This window comes from Amphiprion ocellaris, chromosome 5 (genome assembly GCF_022539595.1).
Source record: "Amphiprion ocellaris isolate individual 3 ecotype Okinawa chromosome 5, ASM2253959v1, whole genome shotgun sequence".
In the NCBI taxonomy this organism is placed as follows: Eukaryota; Metazoa; Chordata; class Actinopteri; family Pomacentridae; genus Amphiprion; species Amphiprion ocellaris.
The window spans coordinates 32,643,656-32,669,600 of NC_072770.1; the positions used below are offsets into that span (position 1 = coordinate 32,643,656).

Here is a 25,945-nt window from a genome sequence, read left to right on the forward strand (position 1 = left end):
CCAGCTTCCTCCCACAGTCCAGAAACATGCTCAGGTTAACTGGCAACTTTAAATTTCCCCGCTCATCAATAAAGGTTTAATCTATCAAAAAAATTGTCCATAGGTGTGAATGTGAGTGTGATTGTTTGTATGTGTAGACCTGTGCTACACTTGCGACCTGTCCAGGGTGTCCCCTGACTTTGTCCCTAAGTCAGCTGCCCCCGCAACCCTAATGAAGAAGCGCTGCATAGATGGATGGATGGATGTGTAGTATGGGGGTGCTGGTCTGCAGTTGTGTTGGACTGTGGTTTTAACATTAGATAATTCTACACAAGGTGTGTTGATGGAACAGTGTCAGCAGTAATATACAGTAATGCTATTTTAAAAAATGCAGGGATCATTTCTAAAACAAAACAGCAGTTCATAACAGTTGATTACTTATTTATTGATTACTGGCATGTGTAGATTTGTACACAACTTCAACAAATCACTGAAGAAACTTGTTACCTTAGAGCTTCAATGATCACTCATTTTTCCCCTCAGCAGCACTGGACCTTCTGTTAATAAATATTTTATTTCTTTTTCGTCTTTTGAATGTAAGCATCATTGTAGGCTAACTAGCAGTAAGGTTAATACTGGGTATGCAAGGAATGCTAGAGTATAATTGTTACTGGGCAGAAGTTAACTGAAGAATTTCTTTGGTAAAAATACAGATACAATGTCAGCAGAGAAGGTTCCCATTTCCAAAATCTAAACTTGGTCTTCTGTCTTATTTCAGCCTTCTATTTTGATAAATTTGGCACAGCTGCCTCTGTGTTAGCAAACATTTACAGAGAATGTCTCTGCATGCTGATGCATTTTTGCATCTACTCACGAGAAGAAGGAAGATTTTATCAACCACATCAGTTAGATAGCATTATTAAATGTTTCTGTTGTGACATATGAATCCTACAAGACTTATCTGAAGACAAAAAGGCAATGTCCCAAGTGGACAAGGCTTATGTGAATAGACTGCTGTATTAAGATCAACACAGAAAAAAGCATAGGAAGCGTAGCGTAGGAAATTACAAACTTGGAAACAAAAGATCTCATCTTACAAACTGTCAAACCAGACTTTGTCTCAAAGTGACTAAACTGCAAATCTAGCTGTTATAAAAGCTGTAAATAAAGTGACGAAAAAGCAAGAAAGAGCAGCTCCATGCAAAAAAAATGATGCAGAGCAGTGCAAAGTGCACTTTGTTCTTTGACTTTGAGCCAAGCTGATGTTTTCACATGACAGATGATAGTAAAATACACTAAAATGTGTTTTACAGGCAAAACCTGAGACTTGATTTAAAGGTTATTATTATACATGTTTAGCATGGTGTTGTGTTGGACTGTGGTGTTACGATATGATGACATAGTTCTACATAAAGTTTACTGGTGGAAAATGCTTTGCTAGTAATACACAGTAATGCTATTTTAAAAGTGTTAAGGCCTCTTTAAAGTTGACAAGGCTGGAATAAACAAAGAGACCGGCAACATATAAACTAGACAGACACGGCAGGTAACGTGAGAATAGGGAAAAACCCAACTTTATTAACAATTAATTCAACTAACGTAAATCAACTAAGATGAAAATAATGGTGAAAGTAAAAGGGCAGTAGCTGCTGGCCAAAAGAAACAAAAGAGGGGTGGTGAACGTGGCTAACCCTGCAATGGGCTCTCGGACCAGTCACCACCCCGTACTAAACTTCCTAACCACAAATTAATACTACAAAAGAAAACAGCGAAAATAGGACTACCAGCAACTACAGCCAAACTAAAACAACAAAACCCAGCAATCTAAACATGCGTGGGGAGGGAATAGCCAAAGTACCTGAAACGAAAAAAAAACACAATGTTAATCACAAAAGGAAAAGTTATAAATGCAACCAAACCCCTCAAATGTTTGTCCAGGAGGACGTGTGGCTGGGAGGTTCTCCAATCTCTGCTCTGACTGCTGCTCTCTCCTGCCTCCCTAAATACCCTCCTCCTCCCTAAGTGCTAACAGCACTCAGGTGTGCTGCAATTACACAGATAAAGGGAGGAGGGAGATCAGAGAGAGCAAGGAGAGACACAGCAGCCAGCCACACGTAACACCCCCCCCCCAATAAGATGTTGCGTGGAGGTTCGCCCCAACCTACACGCAACATACACGTGACAACGCATCTGCCACTACATTTCTCTCACCCCTAATATGTTTAACCCCTAGATTAAACGATTGCAGCGAGAGCGACCAGTGCATGATTCTCTGATTTTTATTCCGCATTTGTTGAATGAAAACCAGGGGATTGTGGTCTGTATACACAATAACTGGACCTGAGGTGGAGCCGACATACACCTCAAAATGGAATGAGGCCAAAACTAGGCCAAGTGCCTCCTTCTCAATGGTGGAATATACATGCTGATGGCTGTTAAATTTTTTTGAGAAGTAGGAGATCGGATGCTCGACACCATTCTCATCGTCCTGGAGGAGGACAGCACTGGCTCCTACGTCACTTGCGTCTACCGCTAGTTTGAAAGGACGGTCAAACACTGGCGCAGCCAAAACAGGGCCGTTTGATAACAGTGCCTTAACACATTCGAAAGCACGCTGACAGTCATCTGATCTGACCAATAGAAACGCCTTTTTGGGCTAAGGAGGTCTGTGAGTGGGGCGGCGACAGCCGAGAAGTTCTTACAAAAACTACGGTAATACCCCGCCATTCCCAGAAAGCGACGTAGCTGACGCCGAGACGCAGGAGCAGGAAACGACAGGATCGCCTCCACCTTCGCCTCTACTGGCCCAACTTGCCCACGACCCACAACCTTTCCTAGGTATGTGACAGTGGCCTGACCAAATTCGCATTTTGCCAAGTTAAGGGTCAGATTGGCGTCACGTAGCCTTGCAAACACTGCCCCTAGCTGCTGAATATGGTCCACCCACGATCTCGAATACACCACTATATCGTCGAGGTAAGCCTCACAACCAGGTAAACCATGCAAAACAGTGTTGACCAAACGCTGAAAAGTCGCCGGGGCATTTCTTACGCCGAAGGGCATAACCGTATACTGCAAAAAGGCGTCTGGAGTGACAAACGCAGTCATCTCCTTAGCGCGCAAAGTCAAAGGTACCTGCCAATAGCCTTTAAGGAGATCTAGCTTTGTCACATAAGTAGCACTGCCGACATGATCTACACAGTCATCGATTTGAGGGAGTGGATAACAATCGGGCTTAGTGACACCATTTACTTTACAGAAGTACGTACAAAAACGATCAGATGAATTGGACTTCACCGACAGGAGACACGGTGAACTCCACGAACTGGAGCTCTGTTCGGCAATGCCGTTCTCCAGCATATAGTCGACCTGTTTTTGTAGGCGAGCACGCTTCTCCGGATTTACCTGATAAGCATGCTGCTTAATTGGAGAAGCGTCACCAGCGTCGATATCGTGCTCAAGGACATTAGTTTGTGTGGGCACATCAGAAAACAATGAAACATTCGATTTAATTAACTGGACCACATCCTCACGCTGGGACTCTGAGGTGCAAAAAACACTCGTCAAGTTTAGACATTGCCGAATTCTGCAGTCTGCCTTGGACCACAGCTAGGGACGGACCCACCACGTCCTCGAGGTCAGCTGCAGCCACCGTGGGCAGCACCCTGGGGGTTCCAGCACCGGACAGCTCCTCCATCACCTGGGAACTCACCGCAGCTTCAGCACTGGACAGCGCCAGCACGGTGTTGTGCACTTCACTGCCAGGAGTCGGATGAGTAGATTCCCTGCAGAGGTAAGGCTTCAACATGTTTACATGACACACTCGGTTACGTCGTTTACGGTCAGGGGTGGCTACAATGTAATCTCGATCACCTAGTTTCTCCTTGACCACATAAGGACCGCTGTAACGAGCTTGTAGGGCCGAACCGGGGACAGGCAACAAAACTAACACTGTGTCACCGGGACTGAAGCTTCTGTTTTTAGCGTCTTTATCAAACCATCGCTTCATTTTAGCCTGAGTAATGGACATATTTTGCTTCGCTAATTCACACGCACGGTGAAGTTTACCACGAAAGTTTGAAACATAATCACACAGATTCTGTGGTTTATTATCATCCAGCCACTTTTCCTGCAGGAGTTTTAATGGGCCGCGCACAGTGTGCGCGAACACCAGCTCCGCTGGACTAAACCCCAAAGACTCCTGAGCTACCTCGCGAGCCGCAAACAGGAGGAGATGAACGCCCTCATCCCAGTCTTTTTCAACCTCAAAACAATATGCCCGGAGCATGCTCTTTAGTGTGGAGTGAAAACGCTCCAGAGCGCCTTGGCTTTCTGGATGGTAAGCGCTAGAATAGTGATGAGTAATATCCAGCTGTTTCATGACCTGCGCAAAGACTCGTGACATAAAGTTGGAGCCTTGGTCAGTTTGTATTTCCTTAGGCAACCCAAACAGAGAGAAGAATTTCACCAGGGCTTTTGCAACTGCAGGAGCAGTGATTTTACGCATTGGGATAGCCTCAGGAAAGCGGGTCACAGAGCACATGATGGTCAGAAGAAATTTATTAACACTTTTAGTGCGCGGAAAAGGGCCAACACAGTCTACTATTACGCGTTCAAATGGCTCACCCACAACCGGAATCGGGTGTAATGGATACTGGGGAATTATTTGATTGGGTTTCCCACAAACTTGACACACTGTAACGTGTGGTAGTATGAGCTGAGGAGTAGTCAGCCATGGACTTGTGCTAGTGGATAGCAAAAAGAGCGAAGACTTGTAGATTTCCACAGGTTTCCATTTATTTTAGAAATAAAAATATAAAAGTCAGCTCTACCACATATTACTTTAGTGAGCACAGAGGTCCGCGTACACACGGCCGAGTCCATGACACAAGCAACGGGAAACTAGGAACCATGAAAAAAAGGGAAGAAGAGTGACCTATTAACCATACCAAATTACCAAGGCGCCACCGTGTGGCGAGATAGCGGAATACCATAGTAATGACAATAGTAATGACTGTTACAACACATGACAGGTTTTGCAGTGTTGTCGCACATCGCGCTTCAAACCAGGCCAGAAAAAACACCACTAACTCGTACGCGCGCAACACAGACGCTTTTACTTTATCGTAGTCCAAGCACTGATCAGGCGACATAGAAATATAAGCTATTTGAGCTTTCCCCGTCAATACCGACTGCAATAATAAAGTCCACACAGTCCTAGCCACTTAAGAGTATTGGCAACACGTTCAAACATAACAAAATACGAATCAACATCTTTCTCATTAAATTGCGGGACTAAACGAATACATTTATTTAAATCAAAGTCACCGCCATTTGGAGATGAAGAGACAGCTGATTGCTTAATATCTAAATCTCTTTTACGAAATTCTCATTCCAGCGTTAACTGTTTTTCTCTTAGTTCTTTTTCATTATCCAGTTCTTTTTCTTTTAAAGCTAAGTGGCGCATTTCCAACTCCTGCTCCTTAAGGCGGACCAAGTCGCTGGAGTCACGCTGCACAGCAGGTGTTCCTGAGGCTGGAGCATCCGGATCAATTTCAAGCGCTCCTTTCTCAGACAAAGCGGCGATAAGTTCAGATTTTAATATCTGCAACTTACTCTGTTTTGAAACGCTAATTTCAAAACGGTCGGCAAATATAAGCAAGTGCTCCTTCTTGCATCTGTTTAATATCTCAAGGCTCGGATGAGCCATAAACTCATCAATATTAAACTCCATTGTTACAGAAGAAAAAAAAAATTCCTCAACAATTTCACCGCCGAAAAGTTTAGCCGCCACACGAGCACAAACAAGAGCAGAGATGACAAATGGCACAACACACTCCAAAAAAACTTCCTGGACATACACGTAACTCTGTCTAATGATACATGTGCGTAAATAGTAAAGCACACGAAAACAAAGATACTAACAAGTAGGCAAAACGTGTTTAACAAAACGGTAAACAATGTATCAAAGTAACGGCAAAAACAATCCCCCAGTTAAATAAACAAATTAACATGGAGCAACACCAACTACAAAAAACCACGCCAAAGCAACAAATACTGACAAGAAAACAAACAAATTATCAGTACTATAAGTGCCTCAATAAAGCCTACAAATAAACGCCTCTCAACGCGTTTTAGACGAGCCCCCATATATGTTACGGCCTCTTTAAAGTTGACAAGGCTGGAATAAACAAAGAGACCGGCAACATATAAATTAGACAGGCACGGCAGGTAACGTGAGAATAGGGAAAAACCCAACTTTATTAACAATTAAGTCAACTAACGTAAATCAACGAAGATGAAAATAATGATGAAAGTAAAAGGGCTGTAGCTGCTGGCCAAAAGAAACAAAAGAGGGGTGGTGAACGTGGCTAACCCTGCAATGGGCTCTCGGACCAGTCACCACCCCGTACTAAACTTCCTAACCACAAATTAATACTACAAAAGAAAACAGCGAAAATAGGACTACCAGCAACTACAGCCAAACTAAAACAACAAAACCCAGCAATTTAAACATGCGTGGGGAGGGAATAGCCAAAGTACCTGAAACGAAAAAAAAACACAATGTTAATCACAAAAGGAAAAGTTATAAATGCAACCAAACCCCTCACGTGTTTGTCCAGGAGGATGTGTGGCTGGGAGGTTCTCCAATCTCTGCTCTGACTGCTGCTCTCTCCTGCCTCCCTAAATACCCTCCTCCTCCCTAAGTGCTAACAGCACTCAGGTGTGCTGCAATTACACAGAGAAAGGGAGGAGGGAAATCAGAGAGAGTAAGGAGAGACAGCAGCCAGCCACACATAACAAAAAGATGCAGGGACCAACTGAGAACAAAATTAAATAAACCAGCGCTTCATAACAGTTGATGAATGACTTAATGATTATTTGCATCTGTATCTTTTCCACAATTTCAACAAGTCACTGAAGAAGCACTTTAGTTCCGCTGTAGTTACCTGAGAGCTTCACTGAACACTCACCTCCCTCTCAGCAGCGTCGGGCCTTGCCCCATTATTCCGTGGCTGTGCTCCTTCTCTGCCCCTCTATCACTCCCGGCTTTCCCTGACTGGTGCAGCCTCTTGCCTCTTCACTCTAATTGATAGAAGCAGAGTTAGTTAAGATGTCACCTGAACACATCTGCAGCCCTCAGACGTGGCAGCAGCCCCCCGCTGACAGCCCACGCCATGCCACACACAGACTAACCGATGGTTAAATTGGTGTTGCAGGGAGGTCAGGAGTGCCTGCGGCCCTCAGGGAACGTTTGACCCTTCCTGTCACACACTCGCAAGCTTGTACCCGCTCTCCACACTTGAGCTGGTAAAGCCAAAGCTCCACAAATGCATTTACTCCCGCAGCAGCTCAATTAACACGTACGGCCACTAGTGCAGGTCCTGCAAGCTTTCAAGTATGCACATAATTACACGTACGCACACGCACCGGCAGTTCACTAGCAGTAAGCATTGTGATTGGTAATTGCGTCGCTATACTGGCCCGGCTGTCACGATCAATCGGTGCGACCAGGTGATTAGACAAGACAAGCACCAAAAGCCATTGATTAGAGACTTCCATTCCATAGGATATAGATTTATGAGCCCCTCCACTGCACAATGAGTCAACCCAATGGGATTTCTTGTGTAAAGGTTGCAAAAGGGTAGAGAATCTTCTCCTAAAGGATTTTCATTTCTAACAGGATAGAAATGACCTTTTCAAGAAACTCTGTCAGAATAGTGAGGAATGCGGCAATTGCAGAGCATGCATCTTTAAAATTAGAGTATGGATTCTCTTGTTTTGACAGAAGGATTGCCGCATGCATTTTGTCTTAATTAAAAATCAAGTAATTATTCCTTCTTCTCTGATGACAAATGGTCTTATAGTTGGCAGAGGGCCCTAACTTAGTTACCGCCAATGTGACAGTGTAGCATTTTCTATTCTTTAACACGTTATAAATGATATACTGCGGTAATAATAAAACATTTAAAGCAAAGTTCTTGGAGTTGACAGAGAACGTGAAATAAAAACAATATTTAAACTGGTGAAAAGTTACTGTAATGAATAAAGACTATACATAGAGGTCCACTTATTTGGAAACAGTGAGTTTTAAGCATTGCCAGACCCCAAGTAATGCATTTCAAATAATGTATAGCTGAATTAGGTTGGATCAATATCCCACAGTTGTTATTGCTGCATCGAGCAAATCAATAGACCGTAATAGAATTGTTTTGGTTGTGTGTGGAGATGACACTCTAGCTGGAGGGTTATTTAAGTGTGCGTCTGTGTACAGTATGTACAGTAGATGAGACGGGCTCGATAGAAGCAAACTGCAGAATAAACTCAATTTTATTATTTTTGAGGTGACAAAAAAAATTCAAGGATGCTTTTATACTCAAAAGCTATTTCTAACTTTTGTAATACCTAAAACGTGTGTATACCTATAAAAAAATAATCCAAATTCTGTATTTCTTTCAGCAGTTATATTTGCTCACCATGTAATGAGTGTTACTAATTACCGTTAGACCACAATGTAATCCTTACTGTCCTGAAAATGTTCTTACTACCCACATACAACAAGGCTTTGCTGAGATTTCAGGCTTGATTACTGAGTAAATAATCTGAGAGGTAAGGAAAATGCAGAAATGGCTAAATTCAAGTTACACCTTGGAAAAAGAGGACCTCACCTAACATAACTCATGTACGCTGGAGGGTTTTACCTGTGAAATAACTTAGATGAGACATGAAGCATTAACCTTATTCCCAAGGAGGATCGGGAGAATTAAGAAAATGGAGAGAGAAAAGGGTGAAATATCCCAATCTATAGTTCTCAGGGAAGGGGAGGAGGAGACCTCATTTATCTTGAAGATACACATCCCAACAATATTTCTGAAGATAAAAACTGGCCAAAGGCCCGGCCTGTTGTGCCACTATAAACAAAAAAAGCAAGACTTAGCATCTTCCCCCCTGCTGTTCACCTGGTGATCAGCAAAAGTGTATCTCTCGAAACTTGCTGTCAGGCAGAATGGATTGTACTTAATTTCCAATAAGGTGCTTAAGAGCGATCCCTAATCATGCCTTTAATTAGAATCCCGTGGTCATTAAGGGGAGATAATTCAGTGAAAAATACCTCTGCTCTCTGTGGGAGCAGCAAAGCGGCAGACGGACGAACGGTCTGCTCTGTACACAGGCCAATTCTTCTCCTCCGTGCAGAATATGTCACACAGGTCTAACTATGCAGGTTAAAAATGAGGATTTATAAGACTTGCAGCCAGGAATAACAGTCTACTGTCCGGTAGTATTGTTGAACAAGGAGACTTGTACGTGTTTTCATTTAAAATTAGCTTTAACCAACCAAGAATGACCATTTACCCCATGACTCTGCATGTATTCCACGACTATAAGCAGTAGATATTTAGACACACTGAAAGTCAAGAAAAGCTATGTGCTAAATCTACTTTTATTTCCCATGGCAGACTGTTTTAATGTAATCTTGTCTGCAGTTTTCTCATAGGTGTGAAGTGGGCTGGATTCAGCTGAACAAGGCTGATGTTGTGTCTGTTTGTGCACTAATAAAGATTTAGCAATATCTGACTCAAACTGTGACAGGAGAGATGAGTTTGTCAATCAAATCTGATCAAACCAGACCCGGACTGCTCCAACGAATTAGATTAGATGTATTTTTCTGTGTTATACACTCTAAATTGGAATTCAGGGGACCTGTTCACTTCACTTAATTAAATGCATAGTTACAAGATTACAATTTGGATTTACAGATGTAGACAAACCTTTTAAGTTCCATTTATTGATTTGATGAGCTGGGTCAATTTAATAATATTGCTAATTGCATCAACTTAATATTGTGTGTAAGATAAAGTCAAATTATTTGTTTTTGTTTTCAAGATTGAAATATCGTGTTGAAATACATAATTGAAAAGATTTAATTTACAAATACTGCTGAGCATGCTATTTGGCAAACAGGAAAAGCTCTTCAAATAGATATATTTTTCTATACGCCACTGTTTGTCTGTTCACATGTCATTGATTTTGATTCACACCTTCTCAATTCCATGCTGTAAACTAGGGAGCAAAAGTCACACAATACCAAAAATACCTCATTCAGTTCAACACATTTTAGTCACCTGTTGTGCCACCAGCTCAGACACACCACAGGAATCAAAACAAATCCTGACTGCAGCAGGAAGCACTCAAACATCCTACTGCACCACAGAACATCTTTTTAGAGTAGCATATATATTATTTCCATTCTATCTAAATAGAAGAATGTTCTGGGCGACTCCGTGATATTGTGTTCTCTGCGATATGTATTTTCTCTATCACTTCTGCATCACTTATTTTTCTTTCCTGTTACATTGTCTGCGTTTGTCTTGTTTGTGTGTGTCTGAGATTCAATCTGTGTACTGTGCACGCGTATGTGGATATATAGTGGCGTTTGGTTAATAATCTCTTGACCATTTCATTACAGTAATCAGGCTTGGGATCGGCGGCGGTGGCAGGATGACTTAGAGCTTGGGGCCTCGCCTCATTAACTCTCTGTGACCAATGAGCGACACCCTCGCGACAAATTGGAATTGCCTCGGCGCCCTGATTTCTCTCTCTTCGGCCTCTTCTGCACTAAGTCCAGTGAAAGTAAAGATTATATCATTTCCCCTCTAATCTTCTCTCTGACAATCAGACCTGACACCACGTCTTAAATAGCCTGACTCAGTTTCCTTCACTCCCATCTGTACTGCTGGTGTCTTTAGCGATATGTTTTGAAGGGTGTAGGATCTCCTGCATCGTTAAAAGTTTTCTGATTCATCTAACATTCATATTACACTTTTCTTACTACTATACTTTTTATAATCTAAAATAAATGTGGGTGTAAAGTAGAATTGTGGATTGACCTGTTTCCTTTTATCTCTGATACTGTTCAACACTGTCAACCCAAAGTTCACTTTTACTATGTCTCTGCTTCATTCTTCATTGTTTTCATTTCATCTCCTCGTATGTCAGGTACTAAATATATTCTCCTCTTTACTGTGAATGGTCTCCTGCCTCCAATTACCCACTGACAGCTAGCAGCTTTGAAAAGAAGGATAAAAACAAATGCTTTGTTTAAATCAAAAAACATCCCTGAATACATCTGCTATATGTTTGCAGCTGCCTGGAAATCTGGCCTCCGGTGGAGTGTGTTTAAACTTTGTTGGCATCACTAAGTCTCACTTTCACTTCTGAAGTGCGAAGCTTTTCTGAAGCTTGACCTGCATTTGATGGGAATTCAGAAACACGAGGAGGAGCGTCTGTGCGATCGGGTATTGTTTTCCTGTATATGAAATAACTGTGGGTGTGTGCTATCTGCAAGTGCGTTGTGTATGTTTACTTCTCGGTTATAAATTCACACAACTTAAAAATATCTACGCAGACTGGTCGAGGCTTTGATAATAACCTGCTGTCATTTCCATGCCCTCTGAGTAGCGCTCTTAATCAGCCCCCACCGCATGCAGTCATACGATTTAATTAGCTGCTCACCAATATTATTATTAAAATTAATCACAGACATCACCGATCACATCCTGGTGAACATTTTAGTTTGCTTTGGTGAAACGTTTAGCTTTAGATTGAATGAATGTTCGTTGAGGAAGCATACTTTAAAATTTTAAACCTTTAAATCTTTCAAAGGTTTTTCACTCGTTGGTGCCAGGAAGAAACTGACATACTGTAAACTGCACCCTTTGTGATTTTTTATGCAACAACAAGTGTTGAGAGAAGTCAAATTGAATCTAAATCATCATCAAAGCTCCATTCCTCGAAGGATCGAAGCAGGGGAGACTCTACTGAGCACTTGGCCTCCTAACCATTACAGTTTAATGTTAAAATCCCATCTCTGCATCCCTCTGTTGGAGCTAAATAACCTCCATATTTCCCTGTGTGGCTGACACTAATGGGAACCACGCTGTGCCTCACAACTCATCGCCCTGCCTGCCTGCGCTCGCTGATGCTCAACCTGCTGATTGGGTTGGTGACTGAGGTCATCTTTTCTGTGCTGACCACAAGTTGCAGAGCAAAACTTCCAATAACCCGCTGGGCTAATGCAATTAGTATCCAACAACCATATCACTTACACAAGCAGTGAGCGCAGCCCAGAGGGAAGGAACGCTGCGTAAACAATGAGCTCTTAACGATGGGGAGAATAAGGAAGGAGATACAGCCTCGGTGTTATCAAGTTGTAAGTGCGAGGTTAGGGCAGGAGATTAAGATAGAAACGAGAAAGGTGTACTATCAACAAGGGATAGGGTGTTATCTGACGTGATTTTTGCCAGTTTTGTCCTCACTATCTGATGAACACTCTACTTTTATGAAGTGTTCACACTGGCAGAGATATGCCATCAGTAAAAGTGTTTTTTTCCTGCCACACAAGCATAACTGGTAGATAACAAGCCTAGAGATGTGATGGTTTTCTTGCACCAGGGAGAATAATAATTTTTTTTATTTTAGTTGCAGGGATCATTCACCAGTGGCTCAATTATATGTATACTGTATAATTGTGTGCATATCTGGGTATTGGGATCAAAACACCAGACACCATATAGCATCAAAAATATTCAATACTTTGTATTTGCATGGAATGCAAAGCAGTTTGTGTTGTTTGAACAAGGGAATATTATAGTATGCAAGTAGGTGCATGTTTCTAGTTTTATAACGTTATGTGTATTTGTCCTGAACCGTTCAGTTCACGATGATTGACTCGGTATAAAATTTCCCCACCCTGTGAGCAAAACATTTAAGTCTGTTTATGTCGACATACTTGTGCTCCCAAAATGAAAATTCTCTAGTGTGAGTTTCACCTGGAACACCTTGGCAGTGCAGCAATTGTTGTCCATCTTGCTAGCAGGGCTACACTTGAAAGCTTGGTAGACCTCATGCCAATGCTATTAACCATAACACAAATTCAGACTCAGCTGGTATCTCTGACCTCTCTACTAACACCGTTCAGGTCAATCAACCATCCACCATGTGGAACCACAGACACTATAAGGGAGAAATTCACCACTTAAAGAATCCTGATGGAAATGGATGTGAGAATTCTACAATAGCAAAGATGGCCGACTCCCAAAATGCCAATCATCAACCTAGAAAGCATCCAGCCAATCATGTTGTTCCTCTAATTCAAGCACGGTGTCACGAAACTGTGCAGAAAAATGCTCTTATGTTGAGCCTTATGTTGACACAAAGTCACCTACTTCTACAACTTCTGAAACTGTTTTTATAATATTTCACTGGTGATTCTACTCTTACATAATATTCTGACATTATCTGATTTGTATAATGGCCAGAATACATCATTGTACGATACGTTGTACGAGTGTCTTTTTTTTTCTCCCATAGCACTTAAATATGGTCCCCCCAGCTATTATTTGAAAAAAAGCACAGAAATTTATCATCATTTGGAGAAACTCTGACCCAAAATACATTAACAAACCGCTGCTGTAACAGCAACATTCAGTTTGCATACCCTACTCTTCTCTCTCAGGTTTGACCTTCAACCTGATCACAATCTGCACCTAATGTAATTAATGAGGTGATTAATTGCTGGATTGATCCACTGATCAATCAAAAGGCTCTTGGGTAGGAATTCTCAGCCCTCTGTAATTACTGGGAATATTAAGGGTTTAATTAAATCCCAGGGTCAGTGTTGATGATTTTTTTGCAGTATGTACAAACATTTGTTGTACAATCCTTTAGAAATAAAGTACTAGTGCCAGTAATTCTTTTTAGTTCAACTTGACTCAACTATACACTTTAAAACGTTGCTTGGAGACTGAAGTCAAAGTAGCTCAATTAGGCTTTATTAAACATGCTGTGCTGCCATGCAAAGCTGCGCCTAACTGTTGAAAATTCCAATTGTAAGTCCACAATCTGCCCCGTCGAACTTCATTTTGACCATTCTGTAAGTGTACATTTTTATTATTACATGGATTATATCCCCTTCATAATCTGGAGGTGTTTCGGCAGTGCATCTTCAGCCATAGACTCATCCCCCCTCAGTGCAGGTCTGAGCGCAGCAGCAAGTCCTTCCTACCAGCTGCAATCAGGTTTTCAATTCGCATTATTTGAACTAATGAGTTATACGCTGTGCATATGCTTTTAACTTTTATATTTTTTTCTAACTTATATACTATGTATATGGTCATACCGATGACTACTAGTGTTGGTGTTCTGTCGGGTTTGTGAGTTGTCTGCGTGTTAACATGCTACTGTAACAAAGTAACTTTCTGAAAAGGATCAAACAAGTATTATTCTATTCTATTCTATTCTATGCAGGTTAACAGCACTGCATGTTCTAACACTAACAGGCCAAGCCTTGTCTCAAAACGACCAAACTACAAAATTAACTGCTATGGAGACAGAGCAGGCAGCACAATCCAGATCAGCATGACTCTTTCCTGCTCCCTGCAGCCTAAAAGTGCCAAAGCTTACTGTTCATGAAGTAGGCTAAACTAGTCTGAACCGCACACTGGTACAATCTCTTCCACTGACAGCAGAAATACAGGTGCTGTGGAGTGAGGAAAGACACTAAAAATTTGAGTCTCACAGGAAGACTTGACATGTAAGCTGTTATCAGTGTTCAATGTGGTGCAGCTACAACTGCAGGGGCAGTAAATGGTACCAGAGAAGAAGAAGAAAAAATGCATTTCTCACAGTTGCTGGTTACGCGTGGTGAAGACACATAAGTGAACTTAAAAATTCGGATCTGAGCAGAGGCCAGATTTTTGCAGCACAGGAGTCAAAACAAAATCCAAGCGCAGCCATTAGCTCAGTACTACAGACTAGTCTGCACTTTCTGCCATAATCTATTTTTTGTTGTATTCATAGCACCAGAGCTTTGTCACATTACTTCTGATTCATGTCTGCTACATTCATGCTGACATGCACCGCCATACTTTACTGTCCATGCCAGCAATAAACAAAGAAGTTTCTGAAACAGGAGGCTACTACAGCCTGGCTTTTACAGATGGGCAATCCAGGCAATATGTTACCTAACAATCAATGTCTGACAATGCATCCAGTGAATACAACACGATTCCTGCAACCAATCCTCAAGTCTTACATGAATGCATTGATGCCTGTCAGAAAGGAAAGTGAAGGGAACGTTCCGCAGTATAAGGTGTGTGATGGTGAAGACACGGTGGTAAAAAACAAAGAGAGAAAGAGCGAGTGGTAGTGGGGGCTTGGAGCTGCAGAAGGTGACCCTGAGATACAGGCAGGGTTGTTCATTTAGGCAGGCAGGGAACACAGCAGTGACAGCCAGCACCAGAGTAGAGCAGGACCCCTGGAGAGAGGCACTGTAGCAGATGGAATAAGAGAATTTAGATTAAACATTCCCACACTGCACAATGTCACCATGTTGATGCTGTTCTCTTATTAGAGGTGATGTAAGACTTTAGTACCTGAAGGAAAGAACCTTTTCTAAAAGAATGCATACAAAGCTGATGTTTTTTTTATTTATTAAGGCTAACTAATGGCTAAAACCTGCAAATAAAATTATTTAGATTTTCCATTAATCTCCAAATGACGGTACTAACCCCTTCCACCCTGCAGGTCACTGTACAAATGGTGGTTTGTATCTGTTATGAAAATGCAACCACGCATGGCACATTCATTGACATGGCCGCCCAGCACTGCTACGTCTAAAACGGATGTAGCTTTGCTGTGCTTCATTTCTGCTGCATCAAGCTCTACACAGTTACAGCTCAGAATATGAGAACAGGTTTAAAGACATCAGTGTCTCAAGATTCACTGATTCAAGATTGACCTCGTAATTTACAGGGGTTTTTGGTTTCAGCAGAAGTAAAAATGACTTTTTTTTTTGTTGGAGATTTTCAGATCTCGAAATTCTCTGAGGTGTCTCCATTCCATAGAGGCTGAGGTTGTTCATTTATTTAGGCAGAAATTTAACCCTCTGAACCCCAGGTAGTCTCTGGGTGTTTCTTTGCTCCTGTCAAATTTTTACTCTACTTACATTTTCGCTGAAATATAAAGTTCTGCACCTCGATGGAAATGCAGCAACAGTGGCTAGAAGAAGAGGAAAGCTTGACAACTTAAAAACAGAAAGTTAGAATGCCATAAATTATAAAAGAAAAAGCAACAGTTGATTTTCTCAGCATATTTATTTTCTAAAAATTTAAAAAAACTGGACTCAACATGAACATTGTTTTTCCAAGCGTCCAGTGCTGGAAAACCCTAAATGGTGACTGTGTATAATCTAGATATTTTACCACTCGTGTTTTTATTTAGTTTCAATATTTCTGTCCCATCTGCTCTGTGTTTTTTAATAGAATCTAGTTTGTGGAAACAATTTATTTTAATGAAATAGTTTAAAGATGTAGAATAACATGATTTTGATGAAATAATAGAATTTTAAGTTCAGGTTTAGTTAAGTTTTCCGACACAACGGCACGTCATAAATTAATGGTTCAAATACCGCCAGAAAGAGCAAAGTTAGGCAATTCTTTGTGTTTGTTTCTGATAAATGTGGTATTCTGGCAGTTTCAGATCTTTAGTGGGTTTGGGGGTTCAGAGGATTAAAAAAATAGGAGTTGATTGATCAATTGCTTATATTAAAATATTACAGCAAATAGTAGAACTCTCATTTTGCTTGTCCTGTCAGTAGTCATTAATTATCCATTGTGTGTGGGTACGTAATCTATAAGCTTCAAAAGAAAAGGGCACTCCACTGGTAACAATGAGAACTATGATCTATCACTACAAGATTAGTTCAGGTATTTCAGATGTTCAGCAAAGAAGTCACAGAAGCCTTACAGTAGACGAGGACCACGAGTGAAATCCAATCTGATTTTGAAAAACAGGAAGAGTAAGAAAAAAAAGGGCAAGATCAGAGTGTAGACAGGGTTGGCCAAACTCATCATTACTGGGTGCTGGACTTGTAATTTCTCCACCTCAGTCTCATTCTCCATTTCAAGGACACACTGGCTGCTGAGAGTGTGATGGCTTTGTGGCTGGCTATAGGTGGGACGCTCCCTCCATGGCGGTTGGCCGGCCGGCTGCCTGATGTATTATATCTTCTGATTACCACCCACCACACACTGATAAGATCCCAGCTGGAGCAGGACAGGGGCCAAAGAGCCAGCACTCGGCCTGTATGCCATTTGTAAACCAGTATCAGCATGCTTGTGCATATGTGCATGTTTGTCTGGGTGCTCCAACATTAGCACACATGAATATATTAGTCAAGACCAGCTGACATCAGCACTCCACATCTGGGTGGTCTAAAAAAAACAAGGGAAATAAAACGATACTGATATTTTAAATGACGCAAATGGGCCTACATGTAGAGTCATCCTGCTACAAAAGTAATACACAAACATTTACTTCAAATGTACTGAAGTAAATTTTAATACACCCCAGAAAAACTTCTTTTATCAAACTATAGTGTTAACAATGAAAGTTGTTATGTACATTTTACCATTGTTATACTTTATATCTGTTTACATATATTTTTGCATGCATGCATTTCTCCACTCTTATAATTTATCAGTGGCACACTTCAGATTGAGTTTATAGTGTGCAGTTCTTGGATTGTTTTGGGAGGTTTATCAACTTCGGTATTGGGCAATTTAAATACTTACATACCAGAGTATTTCAAAAAGTTCTCAGCCTCACCCAGAAACAGGGAGCGCAACTCCCATTTTGGTCATAACTGTATACTACAAAGCCTGATATCACTGCCCACAAAAATTCAAATGCTTGTCCTAATTTCTTTGCAGATGACACCCTGTAAAAATAAGCAGGTGAGAGGGAAACCAAAAAGATACAGCACAGGTGGCAGAATCAGCCAAATGTGGCTTTTAACTGTTGCCCCATGAACCTTAAGCACCTGACCTGCACCATCTGTCTTCTGTCTCTCAAACTGAAATCCCACTTGTGTGGTCGCCATTTATGAAGTCGTCCATGTGGTTGAGCAGTACCTTGAGGCTCAAGACGTGACCTTGTTCCATGAAGGGACAATGAACCTTAAACATTGATGAAGCGCACTGAAGTTAAAGGAGACTGTTGATGAATAATGCAAGAACACTTTCTCTGTGATGTTTTCTAGTGAGGCTGAAAAGTTTTTGAAGTACCCTCAAATACCACTATTGAGTCTATCGATGTTGGTATATAGTGCATGTGTGATCAATTAAGGTCAGACTGGGATTAAAATGTTGCCCATTTAGATAATATATTCCTCAATGCTGATTTCCAGTAGTCTTGTTCTTGTGATGTGTGTTTAAATACTCCCCTTCAAAATAAATACCATCTGTCTGCTTCTTAATTATTACAATATATTATTTAAAGAAATCTGTTCCTATTTTATAGTAACATGTATATTATGGAACAAATAATACAAATTATTATCAATAGTGTCACTTAATTGTTCCTGAATCCTTTACTCAACAGACACAAAAGGAGGACTGGCAGCTTCACTGCTGCGTTTGCTGTACATTGGAAGTAACCAGATGGTCTGCTTGTATTCATACTGTTTGCTGTTGTTGCGTTTGTTGCAACTAGCCAGACTGCTGGGATCATTTTGCTTTATTATCGCCGTCCTCGTTGTGCCTTCTCTTCATGACAGAGCCATTTCTCACCAAGCGCCTGTCTTCTAATTCATTTTCCAGAAACAGAATTTATCTTCCATTACTCCGAAACATACAGAAGCACAATCAGATTTACTTTCCAGTGAAAATGAGGAAAAAGGGGCTTTCTCATGTTTTCTTTTTTTTCCAACGGCAGCTTCCTGATGATCACCTCTGTACTTCTGTATGTAAACTGTCTGAATTTATAATGTGGCACTGACGGATGCATTAATTTTCTTGGCCATTTGTCTGATTCAGTATTATGTGTTTATCTGATAGTGCTGCCTCTTCATTTTACCTCCTGTGGGGGAAACAATACTGTGCAAAACTCACTCTCTGAAAATAGTGATAAACAAATGCTTATCTGTTTATCTGACGTTGATATGGCACATGTCTGTCTGCCCGTGAAAGATGTTTAGATTCTTTTTTTCCCAATGAGATAGCTGATCTGCCACTGATGTGCACACAGTTGCAGAGCGCTGACACACACACATACATTCATATATATCTGTGGACATTATTGTAGTTACAGATGGATTTTTAACTCCGGCTGCCTGTAGCTATCTTTTATTCATCTTTCTCCCTCACCTTTCCCTCTTCTTTCCCTTCATCTCACACCATTTTCTCCTCATCCTTCTCTCCATCTTTCCCCTCATCTCCTGAATCTCCAGAGGGTTCCTCCTGATTTATTATTTCCTGTCAACATTTGTCTCCCGAGGCCTCACATGCCCTGGAGCCCCTTCTTTAACTTCGCTTGAGTTAGCAAATGGGTGCACATCCCCGCTTCCTAAACGGCTTAACCCTAAATGTGTTTACGCTTTAACTTTTAAACAGGTAAGAGGTGCTTTTTCTTTAAAAATAAATAATGTGGAAAAGTTTTTGCTCTTGACTCCAAGCGTATGAAGAATTTGTGTCATGGTTGTGCGTACCTTAACACCTGAGATGTGCGTCTGACGATCCTGTGACTCAAAAATCTGCCTTAATTTTAGTGGGCATTTTCTCTTTCACAGTCAATGAGTATGGAAAGGATTAATAATTAATTTCAAGTAGCAGGATTTTCCCCTCCAGCTGTTAAAACATTATACATCCATTTGCTCTTCTCAAGGCTCTCCTACCAGCAGCAACATGGAAGTGAAATTTGTGCTAATTAAAAATTGCACCGCTGTTTCTGAAGGCTCGTAGTGGATGAACACTCCCTTAACCCTCCTGTTGTCCTTATTTACAGGCACCAAAAAATATTGTTTCCTTGTCTGAAAAAAATCCCAAAATTCAGCAAAAAATTCCCCCAAATTTCAGAAAATTTGCAAAACCTTCAAGAAGAAAATTCCAATAATTCCTTAGAAGTTTCCCTTAAAAGTCTTATTTTAAAAAAAATCCCCCAAATTTAGCAAGAAAATAATTGTAAATGTTTTCAAAAAATGAGTAAAAATGTTCCAAAAAAATCCTAAAAATATCTAAAGTGATTACATATATATCAGGAAAATTTCTAACATTTTCTTTAAGAACATTCACATAAAAATCAACCAAAATCCAGTGAATTTCACTGGTTATATATATTATGGTTATATAAATATATTTTTTCCCACATTTTCAAACTTTAAAACGGGTCAGTTTTGACCCGCAGGACGACACGAGGGTTAAATAAGGCACCTCTGTACTTTTACATGCAGAACAAGTATGCACACGTACACAGAAACAAATACAAACAAATCCCTTACTCTGCATCCTCTTTTTTGTCGGCCCTGCTGTTTGCTAGCTATTGGAGTCCATTGATTATGTCAAGCCGGCATCAGTCCATCGTGTCTTTGCATTTAGTTCTCATGTCGTCCCTTGAGAGTGGTATTTGGAAGAGAGAGGAAACAGATCAAATGTGATTTATCCAGTAGTGGACAGTAAACTATACAGGCTGAAGAGGATCAGAGGGTTACAGAGGGGAAGGTCACACCTGTATAAATACTGACACGACACTCCAAGACATGATTGGTGTGTCAAGAATGGAAGATATGATTGTGACTGTGTGCCCTAGATGTGAGACATAATCACCACTTTCAGAGCTTTTTTGTGTATATTTGATCGCTATATTTCCACAGCGTGAGAATAAGACCTTAATGTTTCTGCTAATCAGAGTGAGCATTAATGTATCATGACCACAGAAGCTTTCTATGTGGACTCCACTAAGATGATCACAATGTGGTTTCTGTGACTTATGGGTAGTTTCAAGGCAATCGGACAGCAGGTTGTTGGGATCAGACTCTTACGATCTGACCTGAACCGTGACCTGTCAGGCTAGCAATGGAAGAAAAAAGAAAACACTGATGTGTTGCTGGTCTGAACATGGTCAGTGTAATTTGACAAGTCATCATCACACTATCACATAAATGTACTGCATTTTATGTGTGTTCTAAGAGGTACGGCACTATGACTGCATATAGGGAGTTAACGCAATTACCTGGATGCAACTATTTCAATTCTCTCCTGATACTATGAGATGTAATCTGACTATATTCATTCATTTGTTCATTATGTCGGTGTTCAGTACATTATTATGTTTCTCAAGGTTAACGAAAATGCAGAAAGTCTGGACAGACGGCCTGACAATTGGTTTGATTAGATTTTGGGTATGAATGCTCCATATTTAGGCAAAGATTTTTACCAAATTTAGCAACAAACAGGCTCACAGAGCTGCCAACAGTTTCTTGCCAACAACAAGCTGGAAACCACTACCAGTATAGAAAAACTAGCCTCTGTTTCTCAGTTTAGAGAAAATGAACTGCTTTAAGTTGTTAATAGCGTCGATATTTGTTGTTGTGTTTGTTCCAAAGCCCCTCTCATAAGTTTTTAAAGCACTGTTCAGCATTGAGCATCTTTTAATCCTTTTACAGCTAGCCTCTAAACTCTACTTTTTGTCTGCCTTTTATCTCCCTGCCTGCCTCCCACTGTGTCCTAGCAGTCCCGTGGCTGTGAAGGTCAGCCTGCTTCGCCCCACATACGACCCTGACTGATTGTACTACCTTTGGGGCAGAAGTCGAATAGATCTGCAGATGTGTGTGTTTGTGTGTGTGTGTGTGTGTGTGTGTGTGTGTGTGTGTGTGTGTGTGTGTGTGTGTGTGTGTGTGTGTGTGTGTGTGTGTGTGTGTGTGTGTGTGTGTGTACATATTTAACAACTGCACACATGTGCCTGTGGCTGCTGATGCATCTCTTGTATACAAAAAGAGAGCAGAGAATGAATGGGCTGAGTATATTAACAGGAACATCCTGGTAGTTTCTATATTGGTTTATTAACCCTCTGTACCCTCTAGTAGTTTCTGGCTATTATTTGCTCGAATCACACTGTTGCTCACTGTGGGCTCATTTTTCACTGCAATATAATAAATACATAATAAAGTCCGGCACTTCTATGGAAATAGCACAACAATGGCTGGAATTAGAAAGAACTCAAACCTGCTGTAAATCAAATGAGAAAGAAAAAAAACAGATAAAAGTCGAATTTCTTTGAAATTATTTCACTGAATTAGATAAAATCTGGACTACAGCATTGGTCCACAAGCGTTGCTAACAATGGATGAAAAAAATGGAGATTCTACATGCTACTTGCATTTTTAATTAATAAATTGTTAAATATAACTAATATTTTGTCCATCCTTGTCTACTATCTGCTCTGTGTAAACACAGCCTGCAGTTCAGCCTACTTCAAGATTCAAGATCTTTATTGATCACAAACACAAACATACATAGTATAATGCGCAGTGAAATACACTGTGCACTTGTTTCAATTATATATATATACATATATATACATATATACGTGTGTATATATGTGTGTATATATATACACACATATATATACACACACACATACATATATACATACACATGTATAAATGTATTTATGAATATATATATATATATATATAGGCAAATAGAATGAGCAAAATAAATACATAAATCAAAGTGAAGTACAAATAATATACATATATACACACACACACACACACACACACCTACACACACACACACACACACACACACACACACACACAAGGTGAAAAATACGCTGAAAAATACGAAATATCGTCACTAATGGCTCCATACTTGCACTGTGGAGTGCATAAATTCAGATTTTACAGAATCTGATTAGTGAAAACATTTCTTGAGAGAAATTTTAAACTGAGACATATAGAATGAAGTGATTGATGAAATACTCTAATCTAAGCTTAGACTTTTCCAACAGAACTGTATGTCACAGATGAGTAGTTCATAGACAGTCGGAAAGTTGAAACACCAACAATTTTTTTGCTTTTCACAGCTTCTGTGAAAAATTGTTTTTTTGTTTTGTTTTTTTTAAAGGTAACATGCCTGTCAGATCTGTTGGAGAGTTTTTAGGTTCTGAGGATTAACATGAATGCTATCCAATATTTTTGATAGAATTCCCCTACTTTTTTAATATAGACAGTTAACAAGATTAGCAATGAGTTAAAAAAAATATATCAGAGCTCTCTGGTCGACACCATTTAACAGAGACGCTGTTTCTCAGTGAATTCAGACGGAGTTCAAGAGAGATGACGTAAAAACTCAAGTGCATATCTAGCTCCTCTTCAGAGGCTTTTTTCCCCAATATGCAGCAGGTGTAGACTTGCTTCAAGCATATACATGACAGCTTGAATGGGAGGAGAAAACACATTTAGTTAACATACAGCTCTGACTCAGAGTTCAGTGATACTAAATCGAGACATGAAGAGAGTCGACAATTTGCATGAAAAGCTGGAGTATAGAAAAGAGACCATCAGCCCCCCACTTACAAATGCTGTACTCATTATACAGTACAACCTGTCAAGGTACAAGATGTTTTACAACAATTCTTCAGTCTGCAGCCACGTGTTCATATATTTAGAGCAAAAAGCGAGTGTTTGCAAGATTTTGGAGTACTTCTTGTTAAAGTTACACACATACAGCATAGAAACAAAGCCTTCCACCTGAGCAGGCAGCCAGTGTTAAGCACAGGTTTGAGCGGTCCCAGTCATAAAAGTTGCATGGCACTGCTCACCCATGACTGACACACAACCTTCTGTGCTGCTCCTTCCACTTCACCACAATCAAATTCATGGAAAAAAAAAATCAAAGGTGCAGGTGAGGGAAAAGAGAAAACTGTGAAGAATGAAGCTTCACAGTACAATATGAAGAGAATATGAGAAGACATGTTAATAAATTCATACACCTTGTTACACAACAGATATAAAACTTGAGTTCCTCACTTTTGTAGCAAATAAATTAATGCTTTGATCTTTTAAAAATGTCACCACTAAACTGGTTTTAACAAGGAAAGATACAGAATTTCCTCAACTCTTTAATATCAGGAATTTAAAAAGTATTTTCTATCTTTTCAACAGGTGCCCAAATGTGAAAGACTCAATGGGTTGACATAAAGGATTTACACAGAGGGGAGTTCCACAATGCCATGGCCAAACATGTCTCTATATAAGAGCTGTGTTATCATTTAACTTATTTTTAGTGTTGTACAAGTGACATTGTAAAGATGAAAGAAGAATGAAAAGCTTTGCCATTCTAAATCCTGTACATCTGCTGATTATCACGTCTTTCCATTGGTGTGTTTTGAAACGTGGTATTTAGATTAGGGCTGGCCCGAATAGCAATTTCTGGGCTCCGGATATTCGGATCTCAAAATATATATTCAGATACCACCCTAACGACCGACTATTCGGATATCCAGGTCCAGCCCTAATTTAGATATAGACCAAACATCCTTCACTGCACTCCAAAAGCACAAAAATGTTGGATGAAGAATGGAGAATCACTTTCCCAATCAGTGTCACCATCGGTGGTCCTATGTCGCACTGTTCAAGGACGGCCGTTGTCATGGTCTTGCAACCAAAGACAAGCTGCAATAAAATTCTGACATTGTCAGAAATTTGGGGTGATCATCTAACAGTGTGACTGCTGCTGCAACCGAAGACAACTAATTAACAACTAACTAACCAATAGAAATGTAGTATGAAATGACATACTGATCAGCACAACACTGGCGCTAAACCCAAATAGGTGACTTGCGGCGACAATGGCAAAATGCAGCAAAACAAGTATGTGGGATTTAAAGAAAAAAAGACAGCCTAGCAGAGTTGTGGCAGCAGAAGCCCTTCCTTTTTGACGTGTCCTCCAGCTTGTACCACAACCAGACAAAAAAGGACGAATCATGGAAGGATATAGCGGCAGAATTGCAGCTCCCCGGTTAGTAACCTAACGTTAGTGGCTAACAAACACACACACACACACACACACACACACACACACACACACACACACACACACACACACACATACCGCTGTAAATAGTGGCCACAGTACTTAGTGTCGTTGCGTTGTTGCTTTGGTTGTTTATTTTTCATTTATGGCCGGCGCACGCTTTTTATTCTTGTGCATTCACGTTGACTCACGTACATCATAGGCTGCAATTCAGCTTTTCATCGTGCAATCGGCACGGCGCAAACTTCACGTCGTGGTCAAAGATTATTAGATTCATGTCGTACAGTGTAGCAAGCTGTGAACTTATAAGATTGTTAAAATCGCAGTGTGTAGCGGCCTTTAGTTTGACATGACCACACATTTAAATATCATTCCAGATCACTGGTACCACAGTGTGCCTCACCACAACGCAAAAAAACTGCTCAAAAATGGCTCAAGGAACACGAGAAGGAGCCCAAAGCATTGACCTGGTCTCCAAATTCTCCAATCTGATCAAACCATCAAGGCCTGACGCTGCAACTGAATGATCCAAAGGATTCACTGCTAAGGTCCTGCTGTCCATTCCACGACGGCTCAGAAATGTTTTGACAGCAGGAGAGGACACACACAATTTTCTGATCGCTGTATAGTAGCTACTGGTGTCTGATGTTAACCAAAGGAAACAAAGCAACCTTGTCAATATCTGCTCCCTAAGTGCCGATTTTTATGTGTAGAATCTGAACGACGAGTCTCTACAAAACTACTTCCATCAGGTTTTATTTGACAGTTCATCTCTCAGAATCTGTTTATAGAGAACTGCTATATTCTCCTGAGGGTATTTGTTGATCACTGGCACCATTCTGTCATTCAGCAATACAAGTGATTTACCTGAAGACAAAGACTTGAAACAGTACAGTCAGTGCCCATCAGTCTTTCAGTCTGTCACTCCTGTGTTTCCTCAAAGACGTGTACCTACTGCTGCCGCTTAAAAAATTCAGACTTCCAAGCCAAACCAAAAACACAAAAGGATGCTACTATTTGAGTATAGGTTTTCTGAAAAAAATAAATAAATTAGGCAAGGTAAGGTGAGTCCTAAACACCTATATTTACCT

General features: G+C 40.5%; 1 protein-coding gene across 4 annotated transcripts in view; it reads right to left on the reverse strand.

Moving 5' to 3' along the window:
* The window catches only part of LOC111582038 (neurexophilin-4), a 135,605-nt gene that overhangs the window by 92,511 nt on the left and 17,149 nt on the right, over positions 1–25,945 (reverse strand). For 2 of the 4 annotated variants that reach the window (XM_055011038.1, XM_055011041.1), the window contains exon 3: positions 1,527–7,065. The exons of 1 other annotated variant lie outside the window; for it this stretch is intronic. In XM_055011038.1, the coding sequence (XP_054867013.1) occupies positions 3,509–4,522 (1,014 nt within the window). In that variant the 5' untranslated portion in view covers positions 4,523–7,065 and the 3' untranslated portion in view covers positions 1,527–3,508. Of the gene's footprint in view, positions 1–1,526; positions 7,066–25,945 lie in introns of those variants that run through there. One more of the 4 variants, XM_055011039.1, reaches the window with a different exon arrangement.